This window comes from Globicephala melas, chromosome 15, assembly GCF_963455315.2.
Source record: "Globicephala melas chromosome 15, mGloMel1.2, whole genome shotgun sequence".
Classification (NCBI taxonomy): Eukaryota; Metazoa; Chordata; class Mammalia; order Artiodactyla; family Delphinidae; genus Globicephala; species Globicephala melas.
Genome location: NC_083328.1, coordinates 53,308,555 through 53,335,920, shown reverse-complemented (window position 1 = coordinate 53,335,920; position 27,366 = coordinate 53,308,555). Strand labels below are relative to the sequence as shown.

The following is a 27,366-nucleotide window of genomic DNA, read 5'->3' as shown; positions in this document are numbered from 1 at the left end:
GAATAGCAGGTAGAACTAATTTCTTACCCCCTCCCTCCCTCCTTCCTTCTCTCCCTTCCTTCTTTTCTTCCTACCTCCCTTTTATTCTTCTCTCTTTGCAACACCCACTCCATAGTGTCTCAAATGGTTAAGACAAATATGATGCAATTTCTATATATTATTTTTAGATTAACAGCTGGTACAAGGATAATACTTGGTCATTATCAAGTATTATGGTACTGAGGTTTTCATTATAAAAAACTAAGCAAACTTAAAATTTTCAAAAATAGATTAAATTATGCTCAGAGACATTTTCTTATAATTATATGTAATGTATAAATAAGTAAAATGTAAAATTGCATTTTGAGTTCACTTTTGAAACAATACATATGATAGGTCCATTCATCTGCATATTAAAATAACTAAGTCACCTAAGTCCCCATCTTTTCTGTATGCATTTTCTGTTTACTTGCCTAATAAGATGCTTAAACAGTAATTTGCTGAGTTAGCAAAAATTAATTGTTAGAAGAGGAGGAGGACTACTGTTAACATTAATTTTCAAGGCATGGAATGTAATGATGGCTGTTTTCCTTAATTGTCTTATAACTTTTTCTACCCTGGATTAGACCAAATATTGCCCATCTTTTAGCTACTTCATGCATGCCAATTGGTCTTTTATTAATTGTTCACACACAAAATGGCACACTAATAACTTAAAATTACTAGTTTCACACTGTAAGTAGACTTAGTTTACTGCTGGATATATACTTACTGGCATGAATGACCTTGAGGGAATAAGCTTAAGAACACAATCACTGATAGTTGAATCTTAAGGACATAATCATTGTTAGTTTAAAATTGAAATTTTGGATCCTGGAAGCCACATGAGTTTTATCAAGAATTTTCTCATGTAAGTTGAGCCCTTCCTACACTTTCTACATCTCCTTTTTCATTCCTTGTGGGCAGTTAAGTGCCATCAAATCTTATCTTTTCAATCTCCTATAGCTTTCTCCTTCACCCCATGCATCTGCTGAGTTCAAGGACGCCCCATTTCTTGCTTAAATAATTATAACAACCTTTTAATTTGCTCAGAAGAAAAAATAGCATCATCAGTATGGCGCTTCTCCAAGGCATCATGCTCCCTTCTACCAAAAAGCTTTTTCTCAAAGTAGATTCTATGGGGAAAAGTCCAAATTCCTTTGCCCAGCAAAGTGCTGGCACCTCTCTCTCCTCTTCTGTCCAGCCACAGTAAATTGTCAACCATTTCTCTAATGCATCTTGATGTTTTATGCTTTCCTGCCTTTACCCCTACTGTTCCTCCTGTCTGGAATTCCCTTCCCCCTTTCCTATCTGCTCAACACCTGCTCAGTTTTCATGATTTAACTCAAGTATTATGTCCTCCCAGCAAACCTCTGACCTACAAGGGAAGGTGGTAACTCTATTATTAGTTAACATTCTGGACCTTGTGTAAGCTTCTATTTGATCAATTTGCATAATTCACTGTATTCATCTTTGTAGCCCCAGAAACTTAGCAGTCTGGAAAAGTAAAAGTCATTGAATGAATAAAAGTAAAAGTCATTGAACAAAATGCAGGAGGTAGGTTGCTAAAGCTAACCATTTTATTTCATTCTTGACATAGTGCAATCTGAATCTGAGGTGCTATCTTAGGTCAGTAGAATACCCAGGGTTTATTTGAAGTTCCTCTAGAAGCTGACACTAAGACAAGGGTTTTAGTACAGGTAGTTTACATGAAGGTGGAGAAAACACAATTAGGGAAATGGGGAAGTGAGGAGGGAAAGGGAAGGCCAGTAAAGGATGCATTATCAAGCCAGTTACACTGGGGGTGACAGGGGCTGTGGGAGTTCAGATCACCATGCATCCCAGAGTTATCCCTCCCAGAGATGTGAGGGAGGTGAGGTACTCACTCACTAAGTCCCATTGGTCATTGATTGAGGGCTGTTCCTGGGAGGTATTAACTCCCTAGCACATCTGACCAGCAGCACATGTGGGCAAAGCAAACTCCACCAAATGGGGGAAATTGGCAATCAGGTGTGTACTGGTGTGGTCAGGGCATTGACATGTGGGCTGCATTTGGTCTTTGGTGACACTGAGTGGTCATTGTAAATATGAGAGGATGAAATAATATGATATGATTTTCCAAAATCTCTTAGCCACATATACCCCACATTATTTGCTCAGCAAACAAGTTCTGCAGTAGTTAGGGCAGGAAGCAAAATCTTTCGTGTCTAATTAAGACAATTGTGAAATATGCCCAGCATGAGAATATCCCTTAAGAGTCACCAGTCAGAGTGATTCTCTTGGATTGCTACTATTCATAGCAAAATGAATTTTATCATAATTCTAAAGTCACAGCCCTCAAACCCCTTTTGCCTTTGCAAAATTCTCTTACTGAACTCCTAGGTAACCAAGATGAAAAGGATTTGCGGTGGAGAGATGAACATGACTGACAGTTCAGTGATAACTGTGCCAGGTTTCTCAGGCTTCCTGTACTCCCAGAAACTGTGAAAGAAATATGCAAATAAAGTTTTAAGTAGACGAAGAAGCTCTAGGTATTAATTACAATGTTAAAATACACTATTCCACTAGGAGATTCCTTCTTGTAAAAAGCAAATGACCACACAAAACTCCAACAAAGCCAATTATACAAACTTGTTATTGATTTTGATAAGCCTCCCAGAGAACTTCTACTATTTCATGAACTATTTGGAGATACTTTTCACATACTGCTAAATCCTTCTCTTTCACTCATTTACTCAACCTCCTCAGTACTCCTACCTCAGTTCCATGCAGCCCCCTCCCCACTTCACTCTTCTTCTATACCTGTCATCTAGAAACATCGCCAAGGAGCTCTTGTTAATTCTCAGTCTCTCAGTTGTCCCCCAGACCTCACAAGCATTAGGACTGTGGACATGATTCCTCTTCTGAAAGTTCTTCTCTGATGAATTCTAAGACAAATTACTATTGTCTGTTTTTCACTTCTCTGAAACTTTTCCTTCTACATCTATGCCCTTCCTTGTCAATCTTTTCCTCTCCAAATGGTTAAGCCTTAGCTCAGAAATCTGCAATGCACCTAATCCTTTTCCTGAATTCCAGGCCCACCTGCTCTAGACTTCCACGAGGATATTTGACCAGAGCCTCATAGGTAATTCCAAAAAGAACCACCCCTGCATCTCCCATCTGGCTTCTGCACACACTCCTATCTGTTAAGGGCACCACTAGGTTTTTGTCACCTGGGCTCCTAACCCTATAGATATTGTTGATTCTTCCCCTACCCAACGACATTGTTTTGTTCTTCATGTGGACTTCAGGCCCCCATTACCACCTGAGTGTATAATTACAGAAGCTACTATCCAGTTCCTTCATCTCCAGTCTCTGTCTGTACTCTCTACTCCTACCACTATACTCCACCAAATATGACATTGGTTTTCCTAACATGCACCTCCAACCAGAGCACTCCTCTGGTAAAATCATCTCACAGTGATCCATTTACATGGGATAGAGTTCAAACTCCTTAGACTAGCACTCAAGAGTCTTGAGGTCCTGAAGTGTGCTTATGTTTCAAAATATACTAAATATCGGTACCCAGATCCACTCTTCACCTTGTTCTGTGCCTGAGAGGCTGATCTCTATGGCTGCATGGACTGACATTCCCAGCCTCTACAGGATCCCCTCCCCTTGAGTATGATCTGGATGTACGGATATAATGGAGGGATATTATTCCCCTTATTAGGTTATGTTGTATGGCAAAGAGTGATGGGATTTTTGCAGATGTAATTAAGGTCCCTAAGCAATTTAATTTGAGCTAATCAATGGGGAGATTATGCTGGGTAGGCCTAGTATAATCAGGTAAGTCTTTTTTTTTTTTTTTTTACTTTTTATTTTATATTAGAGTACAGCCGATTAAAAATGTTGTGATAGTTTCAGGTGCACAGCAAAGGGACTCAGCCATACATATACATGTATCCATTCTCCCCCAAACTCCCCTTCCATCCAGCCTGCCACATAACATTGAGCAGAGTTCCCTGTGCTATACAGTAGGTCCTCGTTGGTTATCCATTTTAAATATAGCAGTGTGTACACGTTGATCTCTTTTAGAAGACAGTCTAGTAGTCAGAGATTTCTCCTGCTGGCATTGATGATCATGAGTGAGTTCTGCTGCTGCAAGGTCATGAATTCTGCCAACAACCCCATAAGCTTAAATGAGTACCCTGAGCCTTAAATGAGGCTGCAGTCCTGGCCACCATCTTGACTGTAGCCTTGTGAGATCCTTGGTAGAGAACCAGCTAAATTGCTCTGGATTGCTGACCCACATGAGATAAGAAATGGGCATGAAGCCACTAAGTTTGTGGCAATCTGTTACACAGCAATAGCTAACTAATACCCTTGTCCTTCTGGGCAAATTAGGTCAATAGAATATATCAAGATTGTTCAGAGAGTAGGAGGAAAGAGATCTTGAGATACTTATTCTCCCTGCCAGCTTCTTGCCAGCTGACACCCTACCAGAGCTCCCCACTGCCCCCAACTTCTGCCAATGGCTTCTCTTTAGCTACAGCCATCTCAGGGAGCTAGTAACTGTCCCTCCTGTGCCCCTGTAGACTTAAGGTTGGTAAAGCCTCTGGTTTGGATTCCTAATGTAGGGCCAGAGTACTTCACTATCCCTGGTTATTTTTCCTCAACTCTCCCCACACCTTGAGTAAATGTCCCTTTGTTAAACTTTGTTAAATTCTTTTTTAAAGAATGTTATTACTATTACTTTCATGCTGGGATCCTACCTAAAGAATAAACTTACCTCCTAGTATCCTATCCAAACCCACCTCCAAATCTAAACTACCAGCCATGCTCCACAGAACACAATCCGACATTTTCCCACCTGATGTCTTGCCTTTGGGTTGCTTCTACTGTCTAGAATCTAGAGACTGTTGGCATGATGGGGGAAGAAAATCCAAACAAACAAAAACATGAGTTCTAGAACAAACTACTGACTGTGCTCCTTGCTACCTGTGTGACCTTGGGAAACTGTCTTAACCTCTCTAGGCAGTTTCTTTATCTGTAAGATGGGCGTAATAATACCCACTGAGCAAGAGTCTTGTGATGATTAAATGAAAAAATAAGTGGAAAGCATCTAGTACATGAAACTCAGTAACTAAAGGTGTTGGTGGAAATTCTGCTGCTGCTAATGCTTTCATTCATAAAGACACCTACTGATCTTACTGAAATTTTACACACCCTGAATTTTTCTCTCAAGTTCTCTCACGTCTATGAATTTAGTGAGTCCACTTTTCAGAAATGAGATTGCTCTCCATTAAACCTATAGAAATTGTTTCTCACTTCTCTTATTAAAGTTCTTACTTCATATGTCTTATATTCATTTACCTGCAAACATGTCCCATTGTTAGGGGAAACACTGACTGAAACTGCCCACCCTGGCCAGGCACCACAGTAACCATTTTCACGAGTTATTTTACAATAGGAGGTCCTGGTAAGGAACAGGGAACTAATAAGCCACCACAAACTGGAAGAATTCAGGAAAGTCAAAAGGAGACGCAAGTCCGTATGTCCTACCAACCTCCTGTGTTAATTACGTTATGAAGAGTCAAAGATAATATTTCTCATTATCATCCTCTCTGGAATCCATGTTGGCTGAGCCATGCATGTGCCACCAGGAGGGACCCTGAGTCAGAACAACAGACAAGAGACAAACCAAAAACTAATCTCATCACCATAAAACCTGAGACTGCAAACCACATGGCAGAGCAGTCCTCCTGGTTTCACTTCCCCTGCTGCTCTCCGCCCCTGGGCGCCCCTTCCCAATAAAATCTCTTGCTTTGTCAGCACAAGTGTCTCCTCAGACAATTCATTTCCGAGTGTTAGACAAGATCCCACTCCCGGGCCCTGGAAGGGGTCCCACTTCCTGCAACACCATCTCTTCTGCTGAATTCTAAATACATTATGGGCAGAGATTTTGTATCTTTGTATTTTCTGGGCCCAAAGTGGACAGTTCCATGGCCATAATAGCTGCTCAAGCATATTTGCAGACTGGATATGTAAAGAGAAATATTATCATTGACTCTTCACAATATAATTAACACAGATTTTAATATCATTGACAAGATATGCAAATATATTGATATGAATATAATAAAATAATATTTAATGGATATCTAAAACAACATATTAGGAAGCTTATAATTATTTTTCAGAAGCGTGTGCTCATTTAACATTGATTTTTGCTGTCTGCCAAGTACAAAAGAAAATAACATGAAACAAACCGAATCTTCCAAGAACCACTGACATTAAATTGCATGTGTGTAGTAATTCAAATTGGGCAAATTTTGTTGTCTTGACACATGTATTCTCACTTATTTTTCACTACAGCTCTGTGAGGAGATAAGCAGTTAATCTCTACATATTATTCATGAGGGAGCTGAGACTATCAGAATTTGTTATTGGCTTAATCAACCTCAGTGGTAAACTTTCTGATGATAAAAACTGTTAGAAAAGAAAAAGAAGAAGAAAAGCATACGAAGTCTATCTCAAAATCAGGCCATAAAATTTCAGGCAGAAGGCCAAGAAATACATTTAAAGATAGATAGAGTAAGTAGCAATCGAAACCTTGTGTTTGTATGGCAGTTTTTACTTCTCCAAGTCCACACATGCTAAGCATTTGACCTTTATCATGCCATCTGAGGCAGGTAGAACATATCTATTTACCCCGATTAATAGATGAGGCCAAGAGGTGGCCATTTTAAATTCAGCCATCCAAACCAGAATTAAAATGTAAGTCACCCAACTATGTCTTGGGCCATAAGCAACATGTGTATAGAGCACCTACTATGCGTATCCTACAATACAATACAATCTAGTTAAATGCATAAAATTTATTGTCTCTAAATTTTTAAGGAGTAGTCAGTATTTGCCTGAAAGGAATAACCCAGACTCAGAATACTAGGCCTACTAGTTGGCAAATAAGTCACTTTATCCCACCCATCCTTCCACCACATCTAATTATACATCACATAGGTAAAAGTTAAAAGTTTGATTGACCACATGCTGCTCTTTGCTGTGGCTCCTGGTTCCTGTGAAAGAACTTCATCCAGGTGAAGTAAGTGGAATTGCTGTTAAGTGTCACACTAGTTACAAGGTGACAGGTATGCTAACAAGCCTAGAGGTTTCCCTGAGGAGTTGTTGTAGGTTTCAGTGGAATAACAATTACAAGGTAGATGGATCATTTCATGCCTGCTGTGACCTTTACAATATATGAGAGTCATTATTTTAATGTTAATTTGCATAATGGTAGGTCTGAAAGAACAATGGTGAATGCTAATAGCTGCAGGATGCAATAAAATTAAACATCATCTGGGCTGAACTGCTAAAGGAAAAGCTGCCAAAGTATGACTGTTCAAGCACTTAATTTCATCCCAGGTCATGTCCACATTCAATCAAATGCGATTTCTGGTATCTCTTGAAAAACTGGCAATAAGTGACTGGAAGGGAATAGCAGCAACCTCCTTTATATAGAATCCTAACCTGGTAGGCTTTGCTTTTTTTTTTTTTTTTTTTTTGCGGTACATGGGCCTCTCACTGTTGTGGCCTCTCCCGTTGCGGAGCACAGACTCCGGACGCGCAGGCTCAGTGGCCATGGCTCACGGGCCCAGCCGCTCCGCGGCATGTGGGATCTCTCCCGGACCGGGACATGAACCCGTGTCCCCTGCATCGGCAGGCGGACTCTCAACCACTGCACCACCAGGGAAGCCCGGCTTTGCTTTTTTACATAACTTGTGTGTCCCCTTTGAGGGAGTTGAATTTTCAGCTACCATCACCTTCCCCAAATGACCCTTGACCCCAACTTTCACCACTCCCCACATCTGGCACATACACTAAATTTGATACACCCAGAAAGAATGACTCTCACCTTATGGGCTGAAAAACTTGCAATAAACCTTTGAAGAAGGTAGCATGGACCATGGCTAGCAGCAAGTGATATTTTCAAGGGAAATAGACACTGTCACCTCAAAGTAATAACCCTGCATTCTGAGTTGCAGGTGGGAAGGTAGCTGTGCACAAAGAGAATAAAAAGAGGTCATCTCCATTTAAATTTATTGTTTCAAACTACTCCTAATGCCTAGAAAATGGGTAGGTTCGATCATCCTGTACTTCGCACCCCAAATCAGTCTTTTCAGATTATTTATTTACTTACATATTTACTTCTTTATTTATTGACTTCTTTCTCCCAAGCGTTCAAACTCATTTCCACCACAAGAGGGCAGCCATCTCTAAAAAACAGCCAGAGAGCCTGGATCTTAAGAGAAATAGGGCCAACATTTAGGAAGTTATGCTTGGGCAGGGCATTCAGCAGCCCCTGGGTAATCACATATCACACACAAGAGGTTCTGTGATGGGCAACACTGAAATGGGATAGAGTGTCCAGAAGTGCCAACTTTCCCTCCGATTCTTGATGATCAAAGATTATTTCACAGACTGACAAGGCTCCCAAGTTATGAAAGCCTGCAGCTGTGAGACATCCTTGATGTCAACACCAAAGATTTATTTTTCATCCTTACTTGAGGCACATTCAATAGCTGTCAGCTTTCTCCTCCTCTTTAAAAGCTACACACTGATTTAGGTTTCATATAAGTTTTGTTTTGTTTTTTAAATCTCACTGATGACAGAAACTATTGTTAACTCCTCAATTAAACTTGATAGGGAAGGAAATTGTTTCAGAAGCACAATAAACACTTTCTGACTTAAAGTGTCTGTGAAGAGAACATGTTCTCTTGCCAACTTGTTTGGTGTCCAATGATTCAGAGTGGCAAACAGCTTCCATAGTGCATTTTCAGGGAAAAATAGTACCATGTTCCTGAATATTTTGTTCCTCATTTCCCCCCCCCCCCATTTATTTTCCTAGTAGGCAGTCTTCCTCATAAATACCTTATTTGACCTTTATACTTGCAGAAACAGCGAGTGCCTAATTCCCCTCTGTGAGTTACTAATCCGATTTACGTGAGCGGAACCTAGAATTATTTTAGCTTTCCGACTGAAAAAATAATACACATGGATAATAGATTGTTATGAGTTCCTGCTTCAGGCTTTTCTCTTTCTGCTCTGCAGGCTGAAGGGTCTGTGCAAGAGAACTTGATTTTGCCCATCTGATCTTTTCCAAAACTTTTCTCCCTTTGGGTAAACTTGTTGAGCTGTGCATGGGGGGTCCTGGAATCCTGGAAAGGATTGAAAGCCTTAGCCTTGAAATTTGTGGTGCAGCAGATTTGGGGACTCTCTCAACTGAGGAAGACAAGTCACTTGACCACATGTCACAGATCAGCTGCTGGGGCCTGGTGTAAGTGGGTGGGGCAGAAGGTTCTAAGGTCTCAGACCAGAATTGTCCTGTCTGCTTGGCTCACACTGTGCGTTATTTTACCTTCCTCTGAGTTGCCTCTGAGCTGGGCAAGATAAATATCACAAGGTATGAAGTGATTGCTACCGTAAGAAGAAATAAAATCCCTCTCATCCTCTCTTCTCTCTCTCTCTCTCTCACACACACACACACACACACACACACACACACACGTGGACGTAAACAGAGTCCACAATGCACATGTCACGTATAGCAGGACATCCATTTCACATAGACATAAGTTTACAGAAATGTGTGGTTTCGTTAGTACATATTTACATATATGAATATTTGTGTATTACATATATACTTATTGGAGTAATAGTGCACATTTATATAAATACATTTACATATGTAAATGAATACATCTCTCTGTGTTAAAGTTTAAGTAACACCCAATGTCCAATCTCTAGTTTTGTTTTAATTCTCCTCCCATCCCGGGGAAACACAGAAGTGTGTACCCCAAGCCTATGCCAAGATGCCTTGTAACTTGGTTGAGTTCTTCTTTTAATCGACTATTATTGAACATCTTCAAACTGAAAGTTGAATAACGGGTCGGGAGGGGAAATAAGGCCCGACCCAGCATTCGTCCGGGATTTCGCTCCCGGAGCCCCAGCCAGGGGCCGCCGCTCCCACGGATCTCCCCTCTGAGGGCAGGGGCTGGAGGCGCGAGCGCCCCCTCTGCGGCCGCGAGTCCCCGCCCTCGGCCCCACCCCGCCGCGGCTGTCCCGGCGCGCCGTCCACACCCCTGCTCGCTGCTCCCGCCCGCTCGGGGATCCCCGGCGAGCCGCGCCACCGAGGGGGAGGTGTTCAGCCTCGGCCGGGAGGGAGACGGCGGGCGGCGTCCCCTTTAAAAGCCGCGAGCGCCGCGCCACGGCGCCGCCGCCGCCGCCGTCGCCGCCGGAGTCCTCGCCCCGCCGCGCCGCGCTGCGCCCGGCTCGCGCTGCGCCCGCCGCTCTGCTTCCCACACTCGGCCGGGGATTGGCAGCCGCCGCCGGACATCGGCCGCCACAGGCTCCGCCGCCCACACGGACGACCTAGGCGCTAGCGCCTTGCGGATTACTGCGGGCTCCGAGGCACCCGCGCCCGCAGACCCTGCGCGGGTTGGAGCACCCGGCCGTGCGCGCCGCTGCGCCGTGGCCTCGGCTGCCCGGGCCAAGCCGGAGCCTAAGACCGGCGTGCAGAGCGCCGGGGAGCCGGGAGCCGAGCCCGAGCGCCGCGATGCCGATCACCTCCCGCCGTTGCTCGGGGGCCTGGGACGTGCCGGCCGAGGTGTGATCGTACCCCAGGCTGGCCACAAAGGGCACAGCGGCTTGGCCCGGGGGCGAGGAGAGCGAGGGGAGAGCGCAGCCACCCGCTTCGGCAGCCCGAAACTCGGCTCGACTCTCTGGAGAATGCGCCCGAGGACGCCGGAGCGCCGGAGCCGCGGTGGTTTCAACTGGCTAGCGCTAATGGGGGTGCACTGGAGGAAGGCAGAGTGATGCGGGGGGGCAACTCGCCCGGCACCAAGATCGCCGCTGCGCCCTTCCCCGGACCCGGCGTCTCCCAGGATGGCTGGCCCGAGCCATGGGCCCCGGCGGAGCTAGCGCCGAGCGCCCGACCCTCGCCCCCACAGTCCCGGAGCCAGCCCCCCGCGGGGCCACGCGTCCCGCGGGCTCTGGTTCCTAAGGACGACGACAGCACCAGCTTTTCCTTTCTCCCTTCCCTTCCCTGCTCCGCACTCCTCCCCCTGCTCGCTGTTGTTGTGTGTCAGCACTTGGCTGGAGACTTCTTGAACTTGCAGGGAGAGTAACTTGCGCTCCCCACTTCGCGCCGGTGCCTCTGCCCCAGCGGACCCAGCCTCGCCGCCTGCGAACCCCGCCGCCCCTCCACTCCACCGCTGGGCCCGACCCGAGACGCCTTTCCCTGCGTGCGGAGAGAGACTGCCCGGCCGGCACCCGGGAGGAGAAGGAGGAGGCGAAGGAAGGGAACCCGGTCCCTGCGCCAGGTCCTTCAGCCAGAGCTTTTTCCATGTGGAGGCTCTTTCAATGGACGTGTCCCCGCGTGCTTCTTAGACGGTCTGCGGTCTCCTAAAGGTAGACAACGTGGGCCGAGGCCGGGGCTGTGGGTGGGCGCGGGGCCCCGGCGGATGAGCCCCTCCCGGGGCCAGGTTGGGCCGGACGTAAACAGAGCAGGTCCACGTGCAGCCGAGCTCCTGCGGGGATGCCCCCATCCTACCGCCGCCGGGCGACCGTCGGCTTTGCACTCCCGGCTCGCACTTTTCCGCCCCTCCTCCCTCCCTTCTTTTCGGCATTTTATTAGGGCTGTTAACACTTAGATGATTTTATTTTTAAGGCAAAGAAATCCCTTGGAGAGGGTGGCCCCTGGATTTCACCCGTTAGCTGCCAACCTGTACACCTTGCCGTGGCGATCCCTTCTGACTTTTTCAAGTTTCTCCGGGAGACCTGCACTCTGTACTCAGAGCTGCGTCCCATTTGGGAAAATATTAGAAGTTGGGATTCTCCCTGTTTGTTTCCAGGAATGCGAGGGGGCAGTTCTCTCGTGCCACCTTGTGCTGACACGGGAATTAATAGATATTAGCCATCTACGTAATCCTATGAAGATACCTGCGTATCTTGACTGCATTGGGGGGAGGGGGTTCGGGGATGGAGTGGCCTGCCCTGACACCTCTGAGGTTAGAGACGTGGACCACAGGTTGCAAGTGACTTCGGAAGTTGTGCCCCTGAGTTTACTGGCTCTGGAAGTTATAGACCGTGTGTGTGTATCAGGAAGTTCTATACAGTGCCTCTAAGGAAGTCACATGCACCATTTGTGTTTATATGCCAGCGAGCGCTGTGTGATTGGGTTAGTTTAGGGGACGGAGGGGTGTGAGACCAAACGGTGGTTTCCCCAGGTTCCCTGCACAGGCTGTCAGCGTGTCACAGAAAGAAAAGGTGACAGTCACTGACGCGGGGTGGGGGGTGGGGGTCAAATTTTGTCAGACGGATTGAGAATGGAATGGGAGGGTGAAATCCATCTGGCTCAGGAACTAAGGGTCTTCCATTCTCCTAAACGTTTGAGCTTCAGCTCCTCTGAAGTGTCTCCGCGAGTGTTGTCAGCCGGGTGGGCACCCTGGAGGAGGAAGCAAGGGGACCGAGCGGGAGCCGGGACCGCGGGGGCGGAAGGGGGGAGGGCTGGGCGGAGAACTCCGTGACTCACGTCGGCCCTGTCCTCAGGTCGACCATGGTGGCCGGGACCCGCTGTCTTCTAGCGTTGCTGCTTCCCCAGGTCCTCCTGGGCGTTGCGGCCGGCCTCATTCCCGAGCTGGGCCGGAGGAAGTTCGCGGTGTCTGCTGGCCGGTCTTCGTCCCAGCCCTCGGACGACGTCCTGAGTGAGTTCGAGTTGCGGTTGCTTAGCATGTTCGGCCTGAAGCAGAGACCCACCCCCAGCAGGGGTGCCGTGGTGCCCCCCTACATGCTGGACCTGTACCGCCGGCACTCGGGCCAGCCTGGCGCGCCCGCCCCGGACCACCGGCTGGAGAGGGCAGCCAGCCTCGCCAACACCGTGCGCAGCTTCCACCACGAAGGTGAGGCTTGGAGCCGGGGCGCGGGGGCGGAGACGGGGGCGGGGAGTCGTCCATCCAAGCGCCCCACAGTGGGCAGACAGCAGGCGTCCCTGGAAGGGCAGCTTGGCCGGGGCGCTGCAGACGTTTCCCTGTTTGCCTCTGTAAGAACCTTTACGAACCTGACATTCACTCACTGCCTGTGTGGCGGGAGAGCCAGGGATTCCCCTTTGGTAAATCTGCACCCTTTTCCTGGCTTGCAGCCAGAAGAGCGACTCCTCCTCCAGGAACTGGAGAGAAATCAAGTGATGGGGAAGATGAGGGCAAAAGGCTTGCCCCTAGTCAGCTAAACGTGCAAGAATTCCATAGTAGAAGAATGAGGAGGGGGGCAGATTGGGATCTCTTTAGGTCTGTTTGGAAGCCTTTGCTCTATAAATCTGCTTCTCTTGCTTAAGCCGGGGTTTCAAGCATGACAGAGCCAAGGGCAGAATTTTCAGAGATAGTATTGAAAAATCAAAGCCCAGGACTCCAATGTCTTTCTAATTTACAGTAGATCTGGACCTGGTTTGGAAGATTTCAAATCCCTATCTAATCCTCGTGGGAGATCAATTCCACAATCAATCTTATTGTTTCCACAATGACTTTCTTGTCTTGTGCTTAAATCTGAGATGAACTCCGGAGTAGAGACAAGGCTAGCCTTCAGATAAAAGCTTTTGCAGCAACTGCCTGTTTTCCTTCATGTGCACTGAAATGTGGGGTTTTTTTTTCTTTTATGATACTGGATGCGGTTCTTTTAAGGTAGGATGTTTATACTTGTTTCATCAGAAAGGCATTTAGTGGATTTGAAATGTCTTAGAGCAGCTAGTGAGATCTGTTGTACCCAAGTTCTTAGGGCAATTGGTCAAAAATATTTTCCACTTCAATTCTTTTTCTACACTTTTAAATGCTCCTTTGGCTTAACACATTCTAAATAAGCTCAGGTTCGTTCAAGTTCTAGAGAATGGTCCAAAGATGTATACACAGAGCAGCCACTTGTAGGATATCAGGGAACTGGGATATTGTTCTGGTTTTCTTGCCTTGCCTTGCTGAGGTGGTCAATTTCAAGTGGAAATCTACCCTCTGATATAAACAAATCAGTAGTGTCACAGCCAGGCATTTTCTGCCAGTGTGAAGGAGAACTTATACTTGTGAGAACAGTCAATAGTGGGAAGGGGTCCTAAAGGCCGGTCACATAACAAAAGGGACTTCATCAAGGCAGCTATACATAGTGAAGGGGACATGAATTGAAAAATCAATTCATTTTTCAGCACATTTCTAAGTGAGGTGCTGTCTGCTAGCAGAAATCATATTTGAAAGGAAATAAGATCTCATTTTACTCCTTCAGGATTCATCCACTGAAAGCAGAAGTTGTCTGTTGTCATGCAGAAATGTTCTTGTTCCTGTACATTCTGTCATCACCACCTTGGGGAGATTATAGATCCAGCTCATCATTCCCAGCTGCTGCTGATTAGAATTGTTTCTCTGGATAGAAAAGTAATAAGAATTGCTATTTCAGCCACCTCTCCTGGAGATATAGCATGGAAACCATTCTGAACTTTATTTTTAAGGCCAAGAAGGCACTGTGTGTGTCTCTTAGAACTTTAAAGGAAGATAGATCATTTAAGGCATTTGACACCTAAAAACGTTCAGTTGCATGAGGATTCCATCAGTGAAGTCTGCATATTTCTCCTTCCTCTGGAAGTGGCTCGACCAAAACTAAACAGTCTAGAACTTATTGGAGTGTATAATTTTAACTTAAAGAGCCTGCTTGAGTTTATAAGTCAGAATTTATGTCTTTAAACGTGTAAATGTTATGCACCAAATAGTGCAGAAGTTACCAACTTGCTTAAAATCAAGTTGCAATAATAACTTCAGATCTTTATGAAATTAGATAATTAAAAAAAGCTATGTAATGTTTGCCCCAAATTTCAACAAACCCATTCCTTTTCTTCTTAAGACTAGCATATAATCATTAAGCTACGAATTGCCCTTTTTTGAAGACAGTTTCATTTTTACGTAAACCAGAATTTGGTTTTTGTAAATATTCTTGTTTATAAAACATCCATGCATGGCACTAAAAAATCTTTTAATAAACCATGTGATTAAGGCTGCAGGTTTAAGAGCAGAATTTGGTTCCTAGAGCCTTTGTGGATGTTTTTTTGGTAAAGGACCTGATTACGAGAATTACCTGTTGGTTTTATTTGCGGGTGGGATCTGGGTGATTTGGCGAAATACAAGACAAGAAGTATCATGATGGCATTCTTTCAACCGATGTGTGAAGATAATGGGTCTACATCATAGGTGATCTGACACAGAAATTATCAGTTGTCATTTCTCCTATTAAGTTTTGTCTAGTCCTTTCTCCAGTGGCTTTTATTCGGGAGAGCCCAAGCGCTGGAAAATTTTTCTTTTTTCAAAGTTGTTAAAAAGTGCTTCGGAACTGCCACTGAGGATAGAAAAATCACTTCTTCAACTGGAAACAGTGTTTTGTGTTTTGCTTGTAGTTAAAAACACATTGAAATTGGTTGACTTGATTGGCCTTGCAAAAAATCTTCATTCTTTCCTGTCAGATTGGAATATGGAAGGACCACGCGCTCACTCTCCAGACTCTGAAGGACACAGTTCTCTTTTTGCCCAAAATAACTGAATTATTTGCCTCTATGACTAAAGCTTTGAAATAGAGATTAACCCCGTTCCCACAAATGTAATTTTCTTGAAAATATTCATTTAAAAGGAAAGTTCAAGAAACAACCACTGCTCTGTGATGGAGCACTGGTATCACAAATTCCCAGTGCAACCAAAGGATTTGGACACATACACCCCCCCAAACCAGTGCTCACTTGGGGTGCTTCCCTAGTGTCCCCAGGTATTTCATTGTGATTGTGAAAGGCCCCCTTTAGGTAGAACAGGCATTCTATTTGGAAATGCTCATAGAGTTTGAGGCTTTGGTGCCCAGAGATAGTTCTTGCACTTATGTTTTCCATTTTGCCTCGTTTTTAGTGGTTCCTCTCTGTTCCCCCTTGATCCCTCCTCATTGAGCTATTTTGTCTTTTTAAGACTTTCCCTTTGTGTGTTTCACCAAATAAGCAACAATAAGAGGGCCCTGGATCATTCCAAAGGTGTTGGAGCTAAGAGAGTGGGTAGAGGCCAAATCAGGGTTGGTGACAACGACCATGCTCTTTCTTTTAGCTGCCATCTCCTTTGTTGTCTTTGTTTTTTTAACTGATTCATTTTAACCTTTTGTATTTTATCGTTGTTTTTCTCCTTGATACATCAATTCTCTAACCATTATTTTATATTTTGGAAAATTTTATTTATTATTCTCCACTACTTTCATTTTATTTCAGGGCAGTGATTTCCAACCTTACTGATTTACTAGAACATTCCCAGGTTTTTATTGTTGTTTTCTTAATGGACATTTTTTGTCTAAAGAGTGTTGCAAAATTCTCAAAATGTAATGACAACTCACTTTTTGCTAAAACCCATCAAAACTTGTCCTCATCATACTGTAGGACAAACAGGCAGTCACAAAATATCAGTGGTTCCACACAAGATCTGTATGTCCCAGTGGCCCCTGCCACTTTACCTTTCTGCTTTACTTTTCTGTTCTGTCTGCTTCTTCCACCATTTCTATCCCTTTAACTGGAACAGAACTTGCCCTACCGTTATCACTGTGTTAAATATAAATCTGCCTCTAATGGTTTTGACTTTTGCTTGAGTTTTTGACTCCTCCCCTATGTTAGATGGTGCCGTCTAGTGGCCAGAAACTTGGGAGCTGCAGTAGACTCAAGTTCATAGCTATGTTCTTAGTTTACTAGCTCTGTGACCTTAGGAAAATCACATAACCTCTCTGAGCTCCAACTATTTCATTTACAAAATGGAGCCAGTAACAGTTCCTCTCTAACTGATTTGTCATAAGGTAATTCATATAAAGTTCTTAGTGCCAGACCTGGCACAAACAACCATTCAGCACACCTGCTGTCATTATCGTGATGACTTGTTTCTTTATGTCCTATTCTCCCCTGGTCTAGGGAAGAGGAGGCCAAAGTGGACCTAGGCTAGCTGAGGGAATTCAATCTTGTCTTTTTGAATGTAGGTGAATAATTGACAGCGTAGATGATTAAGTTAGAACTTCACTTTTTGGAGGAGAGGTCAAATGTCATTGTTGCCTTATTTTTCTTTACTTTCCCACATTTTTGTAGCCATAGCTCCATCTATTTGGATAAGAACTTAGAGTTTCAAGAACCCATGTCTAAGATAGGCTGGAATCCTCAGATCCCTTGGCAAGTGCAGCTTATTCAATAAGGGTTATTTACAGAGAATTAATAATTGTATATACCTCCAGAAAAGCATACATTACCTACTTAGGTAAATACTCCATATTTTCAGAATCCCTAGGCTTGTTGTGGTGATTTGCAGATTCTTTACTTCATTTCAAAACGTTCAGATTTTTTTCTGCCTTCTAGAAAAATTTCATGTTCCCTTGAAGATCAAAGGAGAGGGTAGTAGGTGCCCTAACCTTGGTCAGTTGTTTTCCTGGGTTTGGGGGTTCTTATGACTTTCTGACTTATCTCTGTGACCAGAGTCTGCAGTCAGGGATCTTGTCATGGAGGCCTTTGTATTAAGGAGGGATAGTGGTCCTTCAGGGATTAGGCTGACTGAGATGAAACTGCACAGTTGGAGAGGGATCTTCACATTACTTGTTAATGTTTAATAGTGTAATTTTTTCCTTTGCTAAGTGATTATCCTTTTGGCCACTTACCTCCAATGAGATTTTGAAGCACATGAAACTGCTTTTTTATAGGTTAAATCCAGTTGAATGGTGGTAGTTTTGTATAATTCAGTCTCATATTAGTCTTTTGGAGGGTTATTCTATTTAATGCCCCTTTTATACCCATCCTCTTTACTTCATTTACTTGTCTCTCGTGCTTACCTGGGAGATTGTTCCTTCATCCTCCTCCTGGCTGTGTGTGTGTGTGTGTGTGTGTGTGTGTGTGTGTCTCTCTGTGTGTGTGTGTGTGTGTGTGTGTGTGTGTGTGTGTGTGATTTCTCTGGGCACCTTTGTTAATACAGCTATTCCCCAAAGGCCCTGGATAATGTGCCGTTCCTTCCTCTCCTTAAAAGAAGAGAAAGCGCTTTTAGGTGTGCCGGGAGCAGCGAAGTCAGTTGCCCGGGTCCAGGCCTTGGCTTTGTGTCATTGTGTCTGATGGGTGTGCAGATTTTTAGGTCACTCTTCTTTTCTCTGGTAGCTGGTGGCTTCTCTGCTGAAAGAATGCCTTCAGGGAAAACATCAGAGGGCTCCTGAATTGCAGGGAGGAAAGGAAAGAAGGGGCTAAACACAACCCTTGATACTTGTCGGAGCCACAGAGGAGAGCTCTGGTTGATTGGTGGGAGGATTATTTTAAAAATAGTGCCTGGCCAGAAGTACCATTAGCCAGCAACGGGGTTTAGAGCGGCTCCCCAAAGGTATCCGTACGGGTACCGGTTAGCAGGCTTGAGGGGACAGTGGGGGACTCCCTTCTTGGCCTGATGGTCTCCCTGTCCAAGGAGAGGCGATTTAGATCTTTCTGTTCTGAGTCTGGCTGCTCACCCCTGGCCTCAAGTCTTACTCCTTGGCCAACGCTAATGGTTCTTCTATTCATTTCTATATTATTTAACAAAAAGGCACTTTAAAATATGTTCCTGGGGCTTCCCTGGTAGCGCAGTGGTTGAGCGTCTGCCTGCCGATGCAGGGGACACGGGTTCGTGACCCGGTCCGGGAAGATCCCACATGCCGCGGAGCGGCTGGGCCCGTGAGCCACGGCCGCTGAGCCTGCGCGTCCGGAGCCCGTGCTCCGCAACGGGAGAGGCCGCAACAGTGAGAGGCCCGCGTACCGCAAAAAAAAAAAAAAGTTCCTGGCAATTTATACTTGCATGTGAAAAACGTTCTTTAAAACCTTTAGCCTCGAAGGGCAGTTCACCAGCTTCCAGCATTACCTCACCTCGGAGCTGCTAGAAATGCTGCATCTCAGGCCCTACCCCAGACTTACCCACTGAATCAGAATCTGCATTTGAACAGTTAAGGTGTCCTATAGGTGTTTTGCACAGAGGTTGAAGTTTGAGAAACGTCCCATTAAAGCATTCCTCCATAATTTGGTATAAACCACCCCTGTTGACCTTAGCTTGCAGTGATGACTGTTGCTTTGATGATGAAGGTTTACACAGGTAGAATCTTTGAGCGATCTGAAGTGATTATCCTTTGCTAAAATGTCTAAATTTTGTGAACAATGAATAGCCGTTTGGTTCAGGAGAAATACAACCAGAAAATTAATGAAAATATGGTTTCCTCTTATGGTGATGACAGGGCCAAATAGATTTTGTTAGCACTCAGGTTGGATCCTGAATGAAGCAGGTAAAATTTGTTGACAGTGAAATAACAGGATGTGATAAAGCTAGAAGAAAGTAAACCCAAATACCCCAAATTCTAGTGCTGTTTACTATCAATTTAATAATAATGTGCACCTTTGATGATTTGCAGACTATACATTCAAGGTGCTATGTTATATTTTATTGTTTGCTTGACAAGCAGTACTCCTTAAAATTGAAATTCTGGAATTTTAAATCAGGAAGAACTTTTATGAATAGCCCACTTGAATGACTATTTTAAAATAATGATAATAGATATAAAATGATTATTCTGTAATTAGATTATCCCTTACATCATGAATGTCAATAATGACATTTCTGTAGATTTATATAAATTTGGGGGAGATTTATCTGTATCCTGTAGCCTATTATTGGGTAGGTGTATAATTTTAATATGGTTTTTTTTTTTTTAAAGATAAAGGAATTACAAACAGAAGAGAATTATTTTTTTTTCCCAAAAGCATCTGCAATGAGATTTTGCTTTTGAGGTCATAAAGAGGTGAGAGAAGAGACAAAGTTGGGAAGTTATTTCTCTTGAAATCATCCAGCCTTAATTACTACAGTGTCCTAGTACCACCCTTACGTTTCCAAAGAAGTAGATCCCTGTAAATGCCTTTGTCTCTGGACTTTTGAGTAAAATAGTAGGGTGTACTTTGCAAAATGTCATCGTTGATGTTGAGTTTCAGAGTCTTTAATTAGGAAACTGAAATCTGTATATCGAGATTTGTAAATCATCTAAATTGCAGAGTAATGTTTTAGAATACTGCTTAAGGGATTGACATTAAAGCCTTTTTCTTTTTAAGAAATGCAATAATTTCCTCAAATCCTCACTCATTAGACCTCTATTAACTATAGTGCTGACTTTTTTTTTTTTGCCCTAAAGTCTGTGAATTCCAAAGAAATGCTTCACCATTTCCCCCATCATTATAGCCACCTGGAAGCAGTATTCACGTATTAGATTAAACACGTAACAGTGAATTGTGAAATTTTGTTTCATGGTGTGTATATTGACATAAATGTATAGAAAAGGGAGGATCATTTCTTTATCTAAAGGGCAAATTTTAACTTTCTGGCTGCAGATTTTTACATGTGTTAAATCAAACCCTGAAGTGATGTATATAAATCCTTATATACAATCAAATTGTCATACTTGCCTTACTGAATGATTTTTCTTTTTTTCTACTTTTTTCCATTAAATTAGAATCTTTGGAAGAATTGCCAGAAATAAGTGGAAAAACAACCCGTAGATTCTTCTTTAATTTAACTTCTATCCCCACTGAGGAGTTTATCACCTCAGCAGAACTTCAGGTCTTTCGGGAACAGATGCAGGAAACTTTGGAAAACAATAGCAGTTTCCATCACCGAATTAATATTTATGAAATTATAAAACCTGCCACAGCCAACTCCAAGTTCCCTGTGACCAGACTTCTGGACACCAGGTTGGTGACTCAGAATGCCAGCAGGTGGGAGAGCTTTGATGTCACCCCTGCCGTGATGAGGTGGACAGCGCAGGGGCTCGCCAACCACGGGTTTGTGGTGGAGGTGGCCCACCCAGAGGACAGCCACGGGGTCTCCAAGAGGCACGTGCGGATTAGCAGGTCTTTGCACCAAGACAAGCACAGCTGGTCACAGAGAAGGCCTTTGCTGGTCACTTTTGGCCACGATGGGAAAGGACACCCTCTCCACCAAAGAGAAAAGCGTCAGGCAAAACACAAACAGCGGAAACGCCTCAAGTCCAGTTGTAAGAGACACCCTTTGTACGTGGACTTCAGTGACGTGGGGTGGAATGACTGGATCGTCGCCCCCCCGGGGTACCATGCCTTTTACTGCCACGGGGAGTGCCCTTTCCCCCTGGCTGATCACCTGAACTCCACAAACCACGCCATCGTCCAGACGCTGGTCAACTCAGTTAACTCTAAGATTCCCAAGGCGTGCTGTGTCCCAACAGAACTCAGTGCCATCTCCATGCTGTACCTTGACGAGAATGAAAAGGTGGTATTAAAGAACTATCAGGACATGGTTGTCGAGGGTTGTGGGTGTCGTTAGCACAGCAAAATAAAATAAAATAAATAAATAAATATATATATATTTTAGAAAAAAGCAAAAAAAAAAATCAAGTTGACACTTTAATATTTCCCAATGAAGACTTTATTTATGGAATGGAATGGAGAAAAAAAAAACAGCTATTTTGAAAATATATTTATATCTACGAAAAGAAGTTGGGAAAACAAATATTTTAATCAGAGAATTATTCCTTAAAGATTTTAAAATGTATTTAGTTGTACATTTTATATGGGTTCAACCCCAGCACATGAAGTATAATGGTCAGATTTATTTTGTATTTATTTACTATTATAACCACTTTTTAGGAAAAATAGCTAATTTGTATTTATATGTAATCAAAAGAAGTATTGGGTTTGTACATAATTTTCCAAAAATTGTAGTTGTTTTCAGTCGTGTGTATTTAAGATGAAAAGTCTACATGGAAGGTTACTCTGGCAAAGTGCTTAGCACATTTGCTTTTTTTTTTGCAGTGCTACTGTTAAGGTCACAAGTTCATGTCCAGAAAAAAAAAAAAAAGTGGATAATCCACTCTGCTGACTTTCAAGATTATTATATTATTCAATTCTCAGGAATGTTGCAGAGTGGTTGTCCAGTCCATGAGAACTTACATCCTTATTAGGTGGAATATTTGGATAAGAACCAGACATTGCTGATCGAATATAGAAACCCCCCACCCCTTAGTTTGCAGAAAGAGTAAAGCAGGACCAATAGAAATAATTAAGAAAAGATGAACCTGCAGGAAAGTGAATGATGGTTTGTTGTTCTTCTTTCCTAAACTAGTGACCCCTTCAAAGGGGCTGGTCTGGCCAAAGTATTAAATAAAACATAAGATTTCGTCATTATTGATATTGTGGTCATGTATATTTAAAATTGATATCTAGTGGCCCTCATGAAGAGTTGAAAATTGATTTGTATTTTACTTTTACCTCACCTAAGAGCTCTTTATGCTCAAAAGGACTCAATTTTCTAACTGCCTCTCCACAGCAAAATTGTTTTCTGCCTACCCCTGTTCTCTGTTCCATCAGCTTGCTTTTCTTTCCAAGGTTATGTGTTTGAACACATTTCTCCAAATGTTAAACCTATTTCAGATAATAAATATCAAAGCTCTGGCATTTCATTCTATAAAGGCCAACCTGTAAGAGAAAATGGTGCATTTGTACAGCGTTCACAAAGATTACCTTGTGTTTGCATTTTTGCTTCTGAGGCTACTCATTTTGGAGGGAGGTAGGGAGAAGGCAAGGAATAGTTGGAAATTTGCAGGCAAGTCATTGGCTAATTCCTAGGAATTAATCAATGATTTAGTATTTCACATGAACCTCTTTGGGGCAGGAAGATTTAAGAGAAAACCGAAGCAACAAAAATCAAGCCAAACCTGGGGAACCCAAGATAAAGTTTCAGAGATGATATCCCATGCAGTAGAGGCAATGGTGCCAAAAAATTAGAAAGGGAAAGTGTCTGAGATCAAGCTTCTACAAGGACATCTGCCAGTTGGACTGAAGCCCAAGCAGAATGAAGTCGAATTAGGCCACTCAGAATGAACACATACCAGTGGCAGGGCTTCTGTGCTCTGGGTTGAAATCAGACCCAAGGAAGGGTTCGGTGGGTATGCTTGTATGGCCAGGGGACCCACAACCCCACAATTTTACTGGAAGTATTTTAAGGTCAATTTCTAGGACTTTGTGTCACCTCTGATCCTGCTGTGATTGGTGAGGCCTAGTTCTAATTTCCTTTCCTAGCCCTTCCTTGATGCGGCTGAAAAAAAGTGTGTTAGTAAAGGAACAGAGTGTTATCATCAGATTCGTCCCAGGAATTAACTTGCAATGACCCTGTTACATTTTGGGTTATATTTTGGGTGTGATAGATTTAACCCTCGTTTTGAAATTACGTAGATCATATTTTTCTAAAAAATTAGTACAAGTTATCTTTTATTCCTTCCACTGTTAAAATCTTTTAGTTTCTTTTTATCCCTATTCTATTGCTCTTTATGTATCATTGGTGTTAGACACCCCTGTGGAGGGCGGGATCGTCTTTGTCCCTTGGCATTCTTCACCCTCTCTTGCCATGGGTGTGAGGGGCAGGCTGCACAGTCGTAACATCTTAAAAAATAATAACCCACGTTTTCTCATCTCCAAATACTCTAGATAAGAGTTGTAAAAGTACAGCACAAGAATTTCCATACATTTGGCAGTTCCGTCCCTTTTTATTTCTCTGCTTCATTGGGTCTGATTTTCTCGGTTAAAATGATTCTCAAATGTTCTTTTCTCAAACGGTTCTCAAATGGTTCGTGCATAATATATATGTGTAAATATATATAGACATATATATGTGAATATATATAAATATATACACAAATATATGTGTAAATATACATACAAATATATGTGTGAATACATATAAATATATGTGTAAATATATATAGACATATATATGTGAATATATATAAATATATACACAAATATATGGGTAAATATACAAATATATGTGTGAATACATATAAATATATGTGTAAATATATATAGACATATATGTAATATGTATAAATATACATATGAAGATATATGTGATTAGTATTACATATATATAGATGACGGCATTTTCAGTTTAATTTCAGAGATTTTTTAATAGTTGAGGACTCTGACCCTCTTGGCAGCTCATTTGAGAAACATAATATTCTTACATATATTCTACATTCCTATAGACGTTTTGTCTCACATTCTTCATTCTGAGAAGTGTCATAACTAACCCCATGGCACTGAATGTCTTCAGTTTTCAGTCACTATTCTATAGGAAACTGAATCTTTTTAGAGTTGGCTTTTCAAAAAATGTAGTAAGCTTCTGAATTTGGGGAAATCACCTTTCAAAATTAAGTTGTATCATCTCGTTTTGTGCTTGTCTGGGCTGTGTGATCCTCCCTGGCATGGTTTTAACCTGTATGGCAGGTCCAGATTGCTCTGTTCATTTTTTGCCTTCAAAATTGGGGAAGAAGAAGATGAGTCGTTTACAAATTTCTCTGTGCTTCCATTTTTGCGTAATTTCTACTCCATTTGCTGCTTTAAATTGTACCTCAGGAGGCCAAGAGTGGAGAGATGATCTATCAGTCTGGTCTAGGTAGCAGGCTACGTCATTACTGGATAATCTAAGTGTTCCATATCTTTTTCCTCAGCTTTTTATTGGAGGTGGAAAAATCATTTGTGCATTTCACAGCACTTTTTAAAACAGTGTATTTCTATTCTAGAGTCATATTAATGTTAAAATATTGATTCATGGAGTGTTAGATGCCACAGCCCCCCAGTCTGTTATAAGGCAAAAGGAACCTAGCGTTGCAGTAAAGAACAATTTAAGTGTAGAAATAAGTGTGACATGGATAGGCAATCACAAAGAAGTAGGACTGCCCTGGCACTATTCTATTCCTTTTCTGCTTTATTTTTTGCAGGGGGCAGGTAGAGTGAGATGGGATTAATGCAGGTCTGCTTCACTCAGGTAAATTGCTTTTCCTCTTGCCTGCACCCCACTGACATAAGTTATAGCCTTATGGTTTTCTCCATGGCAGAGTTTTCTCACTGTTTCCCTGCCCTGCAAACTTCAAAGTGAACTTCTACTTAACTTGGGGGACCAATGCTCTAAATAAAACTTTTAGATTTTAATGTGCATGCGAATCACCAATACTAGCTCCAGGAGAATGCAGCCTTGATGTGTATACAGACCCCTTGGGATCATGTTATAACATAGGTTCTGTTGCCATGAGTCTGGGGTGGGGCCTGAGATTCTGCATTTCCAACACATTCCCAGGTGTAGCTGCCTTTACCCACCGGCTTAAGGTCTTACACATTGAGTAGCAAGGCTGTAAGAATTCTCAATCACAACAGCAGAAAGCGGGACTAAGTTTAGGCCCCTTGCTAAGAAATAGCACTAAAAGGAAAAACAAAACAAAACAACAAAACCTGTATACAGGATGGCATTTGGATACATTTTATCTGAAATGATGCCCTACATATTTTTTTCAAAGGCATTCTTTTCCCCCACAAGATGACTGGCAATTTTGTGTTCTAGCCACCCTCAGACATGAAAACACTTGGTTGCTTATCTTGTAAAATCTGCTCAGCTTGCTTGCTTGGGCATGTATGTAGTCAGTTTAGTCAAATACGTGTCAGTACATCTATGTGGATGGGGGAGCAGGTGCAAGCCCTTAACGTACTTTTAAAAAGTTTTAACACTTAAGTCAGTCCACTGAGTTGATCCCGTGTGATCTTAGTGCCAAGCGTCTGAGTTAAAAGTTTTCCCTTTGAAGGCAGCAAATAGATGTCATACATTTGAAGCATTTGTTTATACTAAAAATGATGCTTTATTTTTTTTTCAAGTTCTAAGACAGTTCACTCTACAGCACCATTGAGCCTAGAGGGTGATATAAAGCTTCCCAAGCTAGTATTTGACATTTGCTTTAATGGATATTGGAATTTGTGATGCCACGGTTGGCTTCGAAGAAGGTGCTGAAGTGAATGGGCTCTGACTAGAAAAAGTTAAAGGAATTGACTTCCATCTGCAAAGGGGGTCAGCAAAGAAAGAACTTTGTCTTGGCCCCTCTTTTGTAGCAAAACATCTTAGGAAGGTCATCTGTTTAGTAGGCTCATTTTACTTTCTAAGGGAGCACTTTGAAGGTTTCTTACAAGCAACTCAGATTTGAATATTTGTTGAAGAAATGCTGAAATGAATGAATCCTAATCTCAAATACACTCTTTATATACATATATAACGTAGACATATATCGATATAGATATACTCACACAGATATATAGATATATAGATAGATAGATATACCTACGTTTTCTCTTGCAGATATATATACCCCAGGGGAAAAAAAATCTTGGTTTGTTCCTGTCTGGGGTCCAAATGCTGAGTGTAGGGTGCCTAATTTTGTATCCATTGGGTCTATCATTTCGTTTAGGTCTCCACACTTTGGACTGAGTCCTTCTGAGGTGCGTGAGCAGTGTGCCAGATATTGACTTGAACGCCACTTCCAGCCCGTGTTTGCCCTGCCTTCTGGGCCACACTCCAAGCAGTGCCAGGACTGCATTCTCGCTGCAGTGCGTGCCGATGAGCAGCTCTCTCTGCAAACCGCCCATTGCTGAAAGCTCCCCTCGTGAGGAACAGGCTCTCATCTGGTCTGCATTTACACTGGAACTGCTTGGCCACAACACGATGAGAGAATAATTATTGAACTATTTTACTGTACAACTATTTCCAAATTGTTGATTCTTTATTGATTTCAGGAGGCAAGCTAATTGCCCCATGGCAACTTGATGTGAACATTTAATGAAGATCAGGAAACAGAGTTTATGAAAAGCTTTGTATAGTCACTGCAAAGTTTCAAGAACTGTTTTATACTTCCTGACAGTGCTGGGCCGAGCTTAATGGTTTGTTTTTATTACTTAAGAGTGTAAACCTTGCTTTAGCCCGGTGTGTGGAAACTATACCCTCATCCCACATTACGCATTTTCGAGTTGCTTTTTCCTCACTCCCAACTTCCTTTCCTGCCATCTACAATCAGGACTTGTTCTGTTTTAATTGTCTGAAAGCAAGTTTCTATCTTTGCACCCTGAGAACCTTAATACACACACACTCCTAAATAAGTGTCTGCATTGTTTCACTTTGTTTTGGGTGGAGTTTCTTTTCGGCACTTGGTTGCTAGACAACCAACCAGACAAAAGTTAAAGATTGAAAAGGCATTTTTAAAGATGTCGAATCTCGGCTGCTGAGCTGTTTTATCTTTGTCTTTATATGGAAGGCTTAGTTCTCTTACCAGGTTACCCTGGTCTTTTGTTGCCGAGATGGCTGGTAGAAGATTTGTTGAAGTTGAGCTCTTAAAGCATTAGCTGTTTGAGAACTTTCTTAAGTGTTGTTCCCATTTGCTGGAACACGCTTCCCACCT

At 42.9% G+C, this 27,366-nt stretch overlaps 1 protein-coding gene across 2 annotated transcripts; it reads left to right on the top strand.

Annotated features, from left to right (window-relative positions):
* Positions 1 to 11,329: 11,329 nt before the first annotated feature.
* On the top strand, positions 11,330 to 27,000 carry BMP2 (bone morphogenetic protein 2). Of its 2 annotated transcripts, XM_060284643.2 has the most exons (4): positions 11,330 to 11,466; positions 12,607 to 12,956; positions 20,578 to 21,368; positions 26,383 to 27,000. In XM_060284643.2, the coding sequence occupies exons 2-4, from the start codon at positions 12,614 to 12,616 to the stop codon at positions 26,410 to 26,412; spliced, it is 1,164 nt and encodes a 387-aa protein (XP_060140626.1). In that variant the 5' UTR covers positions 11,330 to 11,466; positions 12,607 to 12,613; the 3' UTR covers positions 26,413 to 27,000. The 2 variants fall into 2 exon arrangements, with proteins under 2 accessions (XP_060140626.1, XP_030728442.1); XM_030872582.3 differs by lacking the exon at positions 26,383 to 27,000 and having other exon boundaries at positions 20,578 to 22,614.
* The last annotated feature ends 366 nt before the right edge of the window (positions 27,001 to 27,366 follow it).